Source organism: Canis lupus, chromosome 18 (genome assembly GCF_048164855.1).
Source record: "Canis lupus baileyi chromosome 18, mCanLup2.hap1, whole genome shotgun sequence".
Taxonomy (NCBI): Eukaryota; Metazoa; Chordata; class Mammalia; order Carnivora; family Canidae; genus Canis; species Canis lupus.
This window is the reverse complement of record NC_132855.1, coordinates 9,635,875-9,649,084: the sequence shown is the minus strand read 5'-3', so window position 1 is coordinate 9,649,084 and position 13,210 is coordinate 9,635,875. Positions and strand designations below refer to the sequence as shown.

General features: G+C 35.2%; 1 protein-coding gene across 9 annotated transcripts in view; it reads right to left on the bottom strand.

Annotated features, from left to right (window-relative positions):
* IMMP2L (inner mitochondrial membrane peptidase subunit 2) overlaps positions 1-13,210 on the bottom strand; it is an 847,197-nt gene that overhangs the window by 736,188 nt on the left and 97,799 nt on the right. The window contains exon 5 of one of the 9 annotated variants that reach the window (XM_072783448.1): positions 3,995-4,126. The exons of the other annotated variants lie outside the window; for them this stretch is intronic. Coding sequence (XP_072639549.1) covers positions 4,099-4,126 — 28 coding nt within the window. The 3' untranslated portion in view covers positions 3,995-4,098. Of the gene's footprint in view, positions 1-3,994; positions 4,127-13,210 lie in introns of those variants that run through there. 9 annotated transcript variants of the gene reach the window in all.

Here is a 13,210-nt window from a genome sequence, read left to right as displayed (position 1 = left end):
TAACATGGACATTTTCTTCTCTTAAAACAGGTTGAATTTAAGATATAGGTATGAATCTTGTTTTGCTGGAATGCTAATTATACTCATTAAAAACCTGAAAGCTATTAGTCCTGATTTTCACTTTGTCATCTTTATGATATGCTCCTGATATGAGTGGGCTGTGAGCAGCTGTGCTCATGCTGCCCTCCTCGGCTGACTCCTGCCAGCAGGTTGTATGCATTTGAAGCTTCATGTTGCTCTTATTTGCAATATTCTAACAGAGTGATTTTCTTTACTGTCCCCTAGTCCTGTATTTCAATCTTAAAGAAAATGAGAGGGCCATTAGGGTCTTATTTAGCAAATAAGTCACCCTGCTTCCCTTGTCAAATGAATGAATGAATGAATGAATGAATATAAATAAACAGATGGTTTCTTAAACTAAATGAGGACACAAGGTAGCAAAAAAATGAAAACTAAAAAGGTTAGAAGAAATGGAGATTTCAACAATAATTGCTTACAGAGTACATAAAAATTTGAATGTCTAAAAATACTTGGTGAACCCATACAATCCTAAAAAGCCTTTACAAAATGATTCCTATGATAAATAAATAAACCTGTTATTTCAAAAAGAAAAGCAAAACTTTTTAGTAAAAGGAATAAAATCTGATTCCATTTAAAACTTTTTAAAAAGTACTTTGATAGGGAAAAGGAGAGAAAATAAGTGGGAAATATTAGTGAGGGTAAGAGAACATGAGAGACTCCTAACTCTGGGAAACGAACAAAGGGTAGTGGAAAGGGAGGTGGGCGGGAGGTTGGGGTGACTGGGTGACTGGCATTGAGGGGGGCACTTGATGAGATGAGCACTGGGTGATATATGTTGGCAAATTGAACGCAAAAAAAAAAATATTTAAAAAAAAATAATAATAAAAATAAATAAATAAATGGCCAGGTGCCTAACAATTTTTTTTACCCAAGAAAATCCTATTCTGTCTTTACTGACAATATGCTTTATTTTAAAACTAGAGTAGTACAAAAAGTTCAAAGGAAGACTTCCCAAAATACAAAAAAAAAAAAAAAAAGTCTAGGATATACTAAGCCACAGCTAGAATGACTAGCTATACACCTTCCCAAATCTGTCAGGCTTAAAAGTATATTATAAGACAACATAACTATTTATATATTTCCTACTTGTATAGTTCTCAGTTGCCATGACTTATTCTTTCATTTTCTGCAAGTATTTAAAAAGCAGTACTGATTTTAAAGGAAAGAAAAAAATAAGTAGAAAAATAAAATGCATTAAGTTTTCACAAATAGAAAGCATATGATAAAAGATGGATAGATGGGCAGGGGGCAGATAGATTATGGGTGGATACACAGGTGGGTGGGTAGATACACAGGTGTGAATCAACAGATGCTCAGAAAGGCAGGTGAATGGATAAATAAGGTGCTTTCTATCAAAGCAAAAACAAAAAACAAAACAAAACAAAAAACCCACAATCTTTCTTTTCTCTTTTCACTCTTACCTGTAGAAGTCCTTAATACAGGTGTTCTCAAGGTCAGGAGAGAGTTTATGAGTCCCCATGGAGTCCCAAGGAGGGAGATGCACATTGATAGGGGCAGACACATGAATGTGTATGTGAAAGAAAGAGTGTGAGTCAGTGCGTGTATAGACATTCACTGATGCATTTACTGGAATTAAGAGTTCTTAAAGGTCTGATGACCTAAAGGAAAGTTAAGGCCCACTATTGTAAAGTGTTTTACATGATTCACTAAATGATAGGGCAATGCTAGAAAATCTTCTCAAAGCTGGGGAGCCATGCTAATAATTGCAAGAAAACCTAAGGGTTTTCTCAAACTCAGGGTACTCAGTTAACTCTTAGCTGCCTTAAAGAGGTTGAAAATTACACTGTTTAAGACTATTTTTTAACAAAATTAAAATTAAAAGCCTAAGCAGGCACTGACTGTTCTCAAAATTTACTTTTAATAAGACTGAAGTTAGGACACAAAAGTTCTCAGTTTTATCAGCATTCAGTACTTTGTGCAAGGAAAATTCTTAGCACTGAGTTCCCACAATGTGCCTTAAGATAACATACAGATGCATAGAATAGAAATAAAGTCCATTAACAAAAGGACCCCTTCTTTTGATCTTCAGAAACAATTGCCCTACTCTTTTTTAAAAGTGTACTTTGGGGACACATGGGTGACTCAGTGGTTGAGTGTCTGCCTTTGGCTCAGGTCGTGATCCTGGGGTCCTAGGATCGAGTCCCACATCAGGCACCTGAGAGGGAGCCTGCTTCTCCCTCTGCTTGTGTCTCTGCCTTTCTCTCTGCGACTCTCATGAATAAATAAATAAAATCTTTTAAAAAATAAAAATAAAAGTGTACTTTGCCAGAGTCACCTACCATCCAAAGAAGCAAGGCCTGAGTAAAAAGAATCTGGCAAAGCAGCTTGAACAAACATTTTCCATACATATAGGGAAGCTCTGGCACTCCCAGATGGTGCCAGGCATGGTTCCTGAATTCACAGCAGCAGGATAATATCCACCCAGTACATAACAAAAGTGCTGAAAGTCAGCTAAAAAAAATAATTAATTCACAATATCTTCCCTGATTTCATATTTATTAAACATCACCCTTTCATAATTGCCTGGGTGAATTAAGTAAAGGATTTAAAGATACACAGAATTGAACTCCAACCCAGATGAAACACTGTGTTTCTTAAGATTCCAAAAGCTAAATTTTGTCCTTCAAGAGTAGCAGAACTTCAGAAAAAATGGTATCTTACCAGAGATCCCTTTTGAGATTTTCATAAACATTTATCATGGTGGCAAATAATTTCATAAGTTACTTTATTGGACATATCAGCTCACATTTAGAGAAATTCAGACCCAAGAAGCAAATTCACTGCAGGAGGGGTAACACAGCACTGTGGAAAGTATGTTAGACCAGATTCAAATCAGAAGACATAGGGTCTTAGTGTTAACATCACATGGATGAATGTGAGCTCCTGGGCAAGCATGATCATGATGTAGTTTGCTTTCAGTTACTGCTGCCACATGTATACAAAGCAAACATGGGCGGGGGGGGGGGGGGGACATTATAGCCTTGAGCCACTCTAGTTTTTGTCTCTCTGGCTTTATCTCATAAATAACAAAGTCCTGCTTGAGATCCTGATTAGAATACTAAGTTTTTTAAAAATTGGAGAATACATAAAGATATTGGAAATTATTAACATTAGGGAAAATGTATTTGATATTTTCACAGTTTCTGCAACGTGCATCCTAAGTATGCTAAATGACTTATGCCTGAAAACTACTGCCATTTTTTCTAAAAATAACTCAACTAAAATACTATTCTTCCTCTCTTTCCTGGTATAAAAAAATATTTTAAAAAGAAAGTAAACTTATAAAGTCTTAGGGAAAGCTAAGGATATCATCAAGTATGCCTTTTTAGCCTAGTCTAATATATTACTTTTTCATTTGAGTTTATTTTTTTTTAAGATTTTATTTATTTATTAATAAGAGACACACAGAGAGAGAGAGAGGGGCAGAGACACAGGCAGAGGGAGAAGTAGGCTCCATGCAAGGAGCCCAACGCGGAACCCGATCCCGGGGTCTTCAGGATCAGGCCCTGGGCCAAAGGCAGCGCTAAAGGGAAGCCACCCCAGCTGCACTTTATCTGAGTTTTTAACAGACCTATAGCTCTCAGAGTATCTCTTGATGCTAGTCTATGGGAAAGATAAAGACAAATTTCTTATCAGCTATTCCTTAATTTACTAGATATTCTAAGCTCAAGTCAAAATCCTTACTTGAGTAAAACGAGTAAAATTAATCACTTAGAAAAGTAATGGGTAACTGTTTTTAAACTATTCATTTACAAAAATAAGCTTTAAGAGATCTAAGTAGGGTAGCCAAGTATTTTCCTGAATGTTAGGTGTATAAAGTAAGAACTTGTACACGCGTGATTATTTTTACCATTTTGTCTTACTACAGGAAATAAACAGACAATAGACACTATTAAATTTAAATATGCTATGTCCTTTTTTATCTTGAGAACAAATGGGCTCCATCTCAGTAGTGGTTATTATACATGCAGCACTTCCATGGGATACAGCCAGGATTTATAGAGCTTCTGTTAGAAAACAAAACCTAGATAAACCAGAAAAGAAATGCAATCCTTGGTCAGATAATATTCATCACTCATGCATTTTGGACTTTCTTAAGATTTTACTGGCCAATGGAACAGAAAATTGTGCACTCATGAACAAGTCATTTTGCTCAGTGGGTCTCAGTCTTCTCATACATAATATTTATTATAAATTTTATTCATCTGCAAACCTTTGTCAGAAGAGCTCATGGTACCCTGACATCTACCCATAATAGGCTGACAAAAACTAATGTGCAGGATACAAAATTACAAATGTTCTTTCCAGTCTATTTATTCTTCATTTCTTTAATTTCTTAAGTATTATCTTTGTGTGGGTAAGTCCATAAAATGTAGCAGAACATATAAGAGAGTGGAAGATCCATAAAAATGTGGTAAAAATTGAAGACAAGAGAAACAATTTGCCAGAGTTGAAGATTAGCTAAAGAACCATTTGCATTTATCTTTTATATTGTTAGACCAAAGTTTTCAGAGGATTCCAGAGACAGAAATTAAGATATGAGAAGATAAATTAGATCAGTTAAATCTTAAAATTGTTTTTTGATAAATATAAGTAATTCCAAGCTTTGATTATCCAACTTACTAAGAGTTGCCTGCATCAGATTTTACCAAAACTCTATCTAAACCTCTAGTGTTAAATTTTATAGAAAAGCCATAGAATTATAGTTTCTCTTCCGATTTCTCTTTGCTTGTTTTTTCCCAGTTAAAACTTTCCTATAATGCCTAATCATAATTTGAATTACCATAAAACCAAAACCTCTCTAAATTCCTTTTTTTGTTCGTTTTTTTTGTTTGTTTGTTTGTTTGTTTGTTTGTTTGTAGAGGAGGGAGAGGAAAGGAAAGGAGAGAATCTTAAACAGATTCCGCGCCCAGCAGGGAGCCTAACACTGGGCTCCATCTCACAACCCTGAGATCATGACCAAGAGTGGTACAATCAACCAACTGAGCCACCCAGGTGCCCCTTCCCTAATTTCTTTTTTAAAATGTTTATGCTTTTTGGGCAACAAAGAAATTAGTACTTAGAAATTCACATGTGGACAATCTTCTTAATATTCCAATATTAAGGAAAAAAGCTGTAAGCCACGAAATATTTAATACAAAATTATTGATAACAGTAAAATTCCAGAATTAACTAAAAATTATTAAAATAGAATGATTATAGAAATTGTAGCATACCAACTTGATCTTCCATTTTGAAGCCATTAAAAATGATGGACATAAAACCCACATTATGATGTGGAAATGTTTTTTTTAATATACACACACACACACACACACACACACACAAATAGGCTGAAAGGAACGGCATTATCCCCCAAAAAGGGAACAGTTTTAACCAAATGTTGTAATAACACAAAAGCAAAATCATTCCTCATGGTATTTCTTAAAGAAACTAGAAAAGTTAAATTAAATAAACATCTTTAACTATGATAGGTCTGAGTTATCTTCCAAATCTTTTCTCCTCATACTTAGTTATATATAATCACTGAATACTTAAAGAATTTTTCTCATTATGTAAAAATCCAAATAAAGTCACTCAATTTTTTAAAAACTGTTTTATTATGTGGAATCCTGCCACTGAGTTAAACTCATAGAATTTAACATTAGATCATTATACAAAACTACACTTGTTTTTTTATGAAAATCAGACAAAATAGATCTTTAAAAAAAAAAAAACTCATTGCTATAAGAGTTTGAAAAAAATCCAGAGAGCAAAGAACTGTGTCAGACTTAGTACCCTCAGTAACAAAAGTATAAAAACGACACTCTCAAAAGATATGAATACAGAATAAATTTAATGGTGTCACTTAGCAAAGATTTTACTTTCAAATTACCATTTCTTTTCATTTCAGTATTTCTTCATGACCACCTAATTTTTTTTTAAGATTCTATTTATTTATTTATTCATGACAGACACAGAGAGAGAGAGAGAGAGAGAGGCAGAGACACAGGCAAAGGAAGAAGCAGGCTCACTGCAGGGAACCTGACGTGGGACTCGATCCCGGGTCTCCAGGATCATACCCCGGGCTAAAGGTGGCGCCAAACCGCTGGGTCATCGGGGCTGCCCGTGACCACCTAATTTAATCTTGCCATCAAATTACTACCACAGCACACTGTTTTAATTACTTATATAGCACTTATTTTAAACTGATATATATGCCTTTTATTTATGTATTATCTATCTGGCCCTCTAGCAAGTAGGCTCCCATAGTAAAGGAGTGTTTTCTATCTCATTAATAAGCCCAAGAGTCGTCACATATAGACATGTAGGTTCTTCATACATGAATAGTATCTCACTACAGTTATGCAATGTGCAACCTATACAAATGAATATGACAAGTCTGTCTATGAATAATTACCATACATGTCATAAAATACCAATGATCTTAACAGTACCAGGTCTTCCATGGTGATGGTAATCTCACTCTCAACCTGCATGTCAGGAAAAGCTGTTCCTCTAATTTTTCAATTCCTACATTTTCTTTAGCATTATTTCACATAAGCATGTATGAATCTGTTGTTATTCTATGAAGTTTATAAAAGCAAACTATTCCTGAGGCAGAAACCAGTCCATCAGAGTTACTTATTAAAGGCCAATCAGTATGAGTTATGATCATAGCAAATTTTTTAAAGTATTTTTCAACCCAAAATTACTCAGTTGTTTAGCACTAGGTACATAACATTATTTTTAAAATAACTTTCTAATGGTTTCAAAGAATACTATTACATTACATATATACCATAATATAATTCATAGAATATTAAGCATAGAAAGAGATCCTAAACATTAAAAATTATAGAACTATTCTTTCTAATAGAGTGCCATTTCTGTTTCATTATAGGGGCTTCAGAGTTTAAATTATTACATTCAGGTATCCCATACTGTTTCCAAACATAGTTCTTTTTATAATAATGTCTGACAATCCTACAGGAAACGAAAGCTCTACTTGTAATCAAAGTTAAGGCTAAGAACTATTTCCTGGGAAATCCAATTCAAAATAAGCAATCTCTTTTTTACTTGAGATTGTCCTATTCACACAAAACTGTGTGGCTGCAAGAAATGATAATGGAATATAAAACCTTTCTCTTCTGGGTTATTGTTTACAATCCAGATGAAGCTGATAGCCAAAAGAAAGCATACAAAGGTCAATGTGAAAAGAATCATTGGATTGGTCATTCTTCTTTCTACAAGACAAATGCTGACCAGTATGACTATCAGCTACTCAATAACCTTCTCATGCCCACATCCAGACCCCACACACCCACATAAAATGGAAGTTATAACCCCTAATCCCCACTTGGCAAATATGAATTAAACAAATTTTTGTCTACTATATGGTAGGCATCAAGACAATAAGAACTAGGAAAACACTACTTGCCCCCCAGAGGAGCTTCACACTCATAGGAAGACATTATTTGACAATGAAGAATCATGGACACAATGTCAAATCAAGGTGGGGCTCAGCAGTTAGAATTGGCCCTTCTATGGCTAGACCTAGGGCAGACTAATCTCAAACCATGCTGTTCTGCATCCCAGTATATAATCCTCTTCCGGAACTGCTTCCTTTGGAAGTAAGACTCCTTATGTAGCTATTCTAGCAACTTATTCCACAGCTAATATCTTCATCTCTGCTTTTCAGAAATGGTGCTTCCCAGTGGTCTCTTCCAATTCTTGTTTTAAAACTCCAAGGTCCCCATCTGAGGCACCCTCTCTACCTCAAGAGTCCTCACACCTCCTCAAAACCACACTCCCAGACTTGACCTAGGGAGGGAACATCTGTGTCTGCATGTGATGTAAGAAAAAGACAAATACACATCTAACTATAAAATAAGGAAGACAGGAAGAAAATGCATGAGAGCTCTGCAGGTAATGTGGTCTGAGTTTTTTATCATAAAAATGCCCAAAGATATATAGATGTTTACTGCAGAGTAGGGATTCCTTTTGGGGAGCCACCAACCATGTACTAGAAATTGGTCTGAAGGTAGCTATAGTGCATTTTATCCACAGGAACTTACAGTCAAAACTATTTCAGTCTTTTGCCTTCTCAAAACAAGCTTCAATCACTGGAAGTAGCTTTAGGGACATATATTTGAGAACTTCATCATTTGCAGTTGACTGATTTTCTAGACCTTCTCAATACTGAATTTTACCCTCTTAATGACCCTCTGCTCCCAATATAAACTTTCATCAATGCCAGGATATTGAACAAAATAACTCTGAAACCAGCCTTCAGATTAAGGGTGGCAACAAAGTACATCTCTAACCTTCAGTAATGGCCTGTGCTAATGAGGAGGCACAGGTGTTCGCTGCAATATGTATGTGTAGCTACCTCAAACGATTGCCAAGTACCAACAAAAAAGTCTGGCACGAATAAACTAGGACTCGATGCAGCTAATAAAGCTCAGAATACTACAAGGCTGAATATAAATACTAACAGAATTTTCTAAAATTGTATGCCAGTAGATCCTTTGTACATCATAGGAGGATAAGTGTTTTAACATTCAATTCCCCCATATAGTTAACTGCTGTGCCCAAGCAAGTCCTGGGAATTGAAAAGTTAAATGGAGCTGGCTTGGACCTACTTATAATTACCATTTAAGTACAAAAGAACAAAAGTCTCTATGTTGACAGAAACAGTATCAAAGTGGAACAGAGGCCTCACACTATCATCTAAAATGTCTCAATTTCACATTTGCTTTGGAAATACAGAGGATTTTTCACTTCACTTTCTCCTTTACAGAACCTCCAACAAAAAATCAGTTAGTAAAAATATATACACATAATAGCATTGATTTTTTTAAGAAGGAGGCTTAAAGATTACTTCCTTCAATCCTCTTCATTTTAAAGATGAGAAAATAAAAGTGAGAAAGGATGATTCACTCAAGACCACACAATCAATTAGACAAGAATCCCTCTATTATTTATACTTATGCCCCATAAAATAACCCATTTTTCAAATAAAATAGAATAAATTATTTTACAAATCTACCAAAGTAACATACTACCTTCAATACATTCAGAGTGTTAGACCTGTCGGCAGAGGAGGACACTTGAGTAGGCTGGTCAAGGAAGCAGAGGACACAATCATGGTCTCTGATTTAAAAACAGTCCCAAGAAACACGGTAAACTTGAAGTGACTTGGTACAGCAAGGTACAGTGCTCCAATATTTATCAATCATCCTCTGTACACTTCTGAGTATGATGACATATTCGTGTACTGTTTTACATTCCTTCTCAGTCCAGGCTGCTACAGATCAAACTCTCCTCAAAATCTCTAAGAGGGACTTCAGAATCCTTTTTTTTCAAATGTTCTGATTTAACATTGAAAAGGCTGAAATTATTAAAAAATCTCAAAAAACTCAAAATCTCAAAATATTTAATTCAAATACATGCAGCTGCTACTCATTTCCTTTTTTACTTTTAAATGTAGGAGTTATTGTAAATATTCTAACACTTAATGCATTGTCACTTCTTTCTATACAGCCACAACAGAAAGAAGTGGTGAATTAAAAAGGGAATAGTTTGATTTTCCATCCCTTTTATAAAGGGAGGAAATTTTTAAATGACATTATATGTGCAAAAATTGGACCTTAAAAAAATATTGGGTGTGCATCTTGACAGCATCAAATTTCAAAAGGTAAAAAAAATGTTTAGGCTTCTAAATGACTTCTCTAAAAATAACACACAACATTAAATATACAGCCTTAATTTTGTTAAACACAGCATTTTTATAAAAAACTCAAGTTTCTTTATCACTTGGGAGAAATAAGGTTGTTACTATTTTCTATATTCCCCCATTATCAAACTCAAATTTGTTTGTTTTTCCTCCATTAATTATAATACCCTTTGTCATAATTTAAAATAATCTTATTCATTTATCTGTTGTATACCCCATATTTATATTCTGGCTCAGCTAATGCACAGGCAAATATGTACATGTACACATACCCACATATGCAGTCATATGATACATATATACATATGCACAGCAGGAAGACAGTATAGTGGTTGAGGTTCTAAAGCAATACTACTTGGTTCAAATTCTGGCTTCACCACTCAGAAGCTTAGGCAAGTTACTTAACCTCTCTGCACCATAGTTTCCTCACCTGTAAAGTGAGAATAATAATAGTAACCTGCTTCTTAGGATCTAAATATGACTAAATAAAGATAGATCATTTGTAAAGTGATTAAAATAGTCTATGGCACTTTTCTAGTATCATTGAATAGTGTTGAATTTTAGAAAATTATTTTTAACTTCCTTTTTCTTTCTTCTCCATCTCTCTCTCTTTCCTTCATCATCATTTCCACGGCAACATCTTTGTCAAGTGCTTAAAATCAAACCCAGCACCACAGATGATATCTATACACTTCTGACCCTCAGAAAATAAGTCACACTTAACCCTGATGATAATGTACATTTATTTCTAACACAAGCAAGAGAGTACGAGTAATAATCAAGGACAGAAACTACATAGTACAATCTACTTGGTCTTCTACCTGCAGTATGTCTACTCCTATAATGACGTGAAGACCTTTCTAAAAGGTGGTTAGACACACAATATTTTCAAGGGAATCAATTCCCAGAACCTCAAATTCCATATAAACTCTTTGCTAAAACCAATCTATGTGATAAAGCTCCTCTCACATAGGACCTCCTTTTCCATTTCCCTTCTCCCAACTACCCTCTTCTCTCCTGCTTTATAGGAAAACAATTGTGCTCTCACAGATCCCTAAGCATACTACAGTGTATCGTTCTGAGATGGAAAAGCCTGCATCAAAAATAAAAGTACAACTCCTCGTGTATTTTGCCACTGTTGGCACTCCCTGCTGAAGATAGGAGTATCTCCCCAAGTGAGCAAACCATACCCTCTCTCTCCTTCCTAACAAATTCACCCACCTCCTTCTTAGAAGAAGGATGGGGAAAAAAAGAAAAAAAGAATAGATACATGCAATACATACATTAGTATAAGCTGCTTTAGCCTTCAAAGGAGCAAATACATACAAGGTCATGGTGAATGACAAAGAAGCACAAAGCTGAAGACTGAGAGTAATGAAACTTGAAACTATGAATAGAGAATGGGAATTCAAGCACGTTCTCCAAGACATTCTGAGCATTTTCAGATGTTTCAGAGCTCAAATTAGAGGATCCTTTTTGTGCATTGCTGAAAGGGTAAAGGTTGGAAAATAGGATTAACTGAAGAAAAAGGAGGAGCAAGAACAAGCAAAGTAGGAAAGAAAAGAAAAAGCAAGGCAAACTGATTTAGAATTAAAGGAAGAAATCCTATGAAATAGACCAATCACATAAAGGCCACAAATAATTAATAGTGCATAATCAGTGACTGAAATGCTATATTATCAAAACAAAATGCCTAAATTCTACTTTGTCAATAAAGAAATCCTAAATTTTCTCTGGACATATCACTAGTAGCATAAGAAGAAAATCAATAAAGACTTGCTTAAAAGGAAGGCTTAAGCAGAAGATAAGAGAAAATATATAGGTCACAGAGAATATAAAACTAATGGTGTCTCTACATACAGACTTAAAACAATTCTGGGCACTAATGGGCAGTGGGGCTGAGGGAGAGAGATACCTTTAGGAGATACTCAGTGATACGTGGAATAGTTTAGACTTATCTTTTCCTAGTAACATTTCTATATTAATCAAGATGCAGGTTTATAGTTTAATTCTGAGTCTTACTGTAAGGTTCTTATCAACAATAATTTCGTATAATCTTCCATGACTATATATATGCATCACATTCAGTAAGGCTGTTACAGGGTGAAACTTAGCACGTCTGAGTCCATAATGCCTCTATTTCCCTTGCTGCTGTGATCTATGGCTAGAAACTTCTGCTTAGACATGCTACAAGCAAAGATTTGCAAAAACTGCTTTTTATCAGAATTCTGCCTCAGATAAGGGAGTGCATACATACATGACTATGCTATCTTCGATATTTACAGGAATGACGTGACCAGATTCTTACACACAAAGATCAACTGACCAAGGAAAAAGAAGTTACACAACCTTCTCTGATGTCAACAGATGTTGGTCACCTTTTGACCCAGCCCCCTCCTTCCCCCACTCTTTCTAACATAAAAGGAGCTCAATCTCATGCTTGACATATGGGCCTCTTGTGTGGCAGGTAGAATGAGCTTGGACTCAGTTGAAATTAAAAGCCAGAAGCAAACAATTATTTTAACAAGCCGTGAAGATAGGCAGTTTTCTTAAAGAAACATCGTTTATACTGGTCTTTTGAAAGTAGATGAAACTTAGAATTCCCTCAATAAACCTGTTACACAAAACTGTCATAAAATTCCTATAAAGCATGTGACCCAAATACTATCAAAATCTTTCCTAAATGAGATTCATTTTCAATAGACTACTAGTTTTTAAATTCTGACAATTTCCTGCCCCTTTTTCTTTAACATTTTATTTTCTCTTGCTCAAAGAAAGGACAAATGAGCATCAGAGGCTTATCTTTTATTATTATCATTAGTGAATTTATTACCATGTTGAAAAATACCCAACAGCTGACTTCCTGTTCCTCTGCCACTAATCTCTCTCGGGCAGGCCCAACCCCCCATCCTCTGGAGTTCTAGGAAAGAAAAGGAAATCTGAGTATCAAGTTGCTACCTCTCTTGAACTCAAAGCCAACATATTATTCCATTTATGTCCTGCCATCATCTCCTCCAACGCTCCTGGATCCCCTTGAGACCAACCTTTTCTAAACTTATATTTTAATATGCCATATAATTTGACATTTATTATATATAATATTTTAAATAATCTCTTGTCACTAGAAAAAAAGTAATCTCCACATGGGCAGGCATCTATATCATTTTGTTCACTGACCTATCCCAGCTACCTAGAACAGTACCTGACACATAGTAGGTACTCAAAAACATACTAACCCAACAAATTCTTATTTTGCCTAGGGTTCTACCTGTACCAAATTCCCCATCTGAGGTGCCACAACTAAACAGTTGCTCCAATTTTAAGTACTTAATTTACATGTGATTTTTCTCACCCTAATGTCATGGTCATGGGTAAGAATTTGTTGCCACA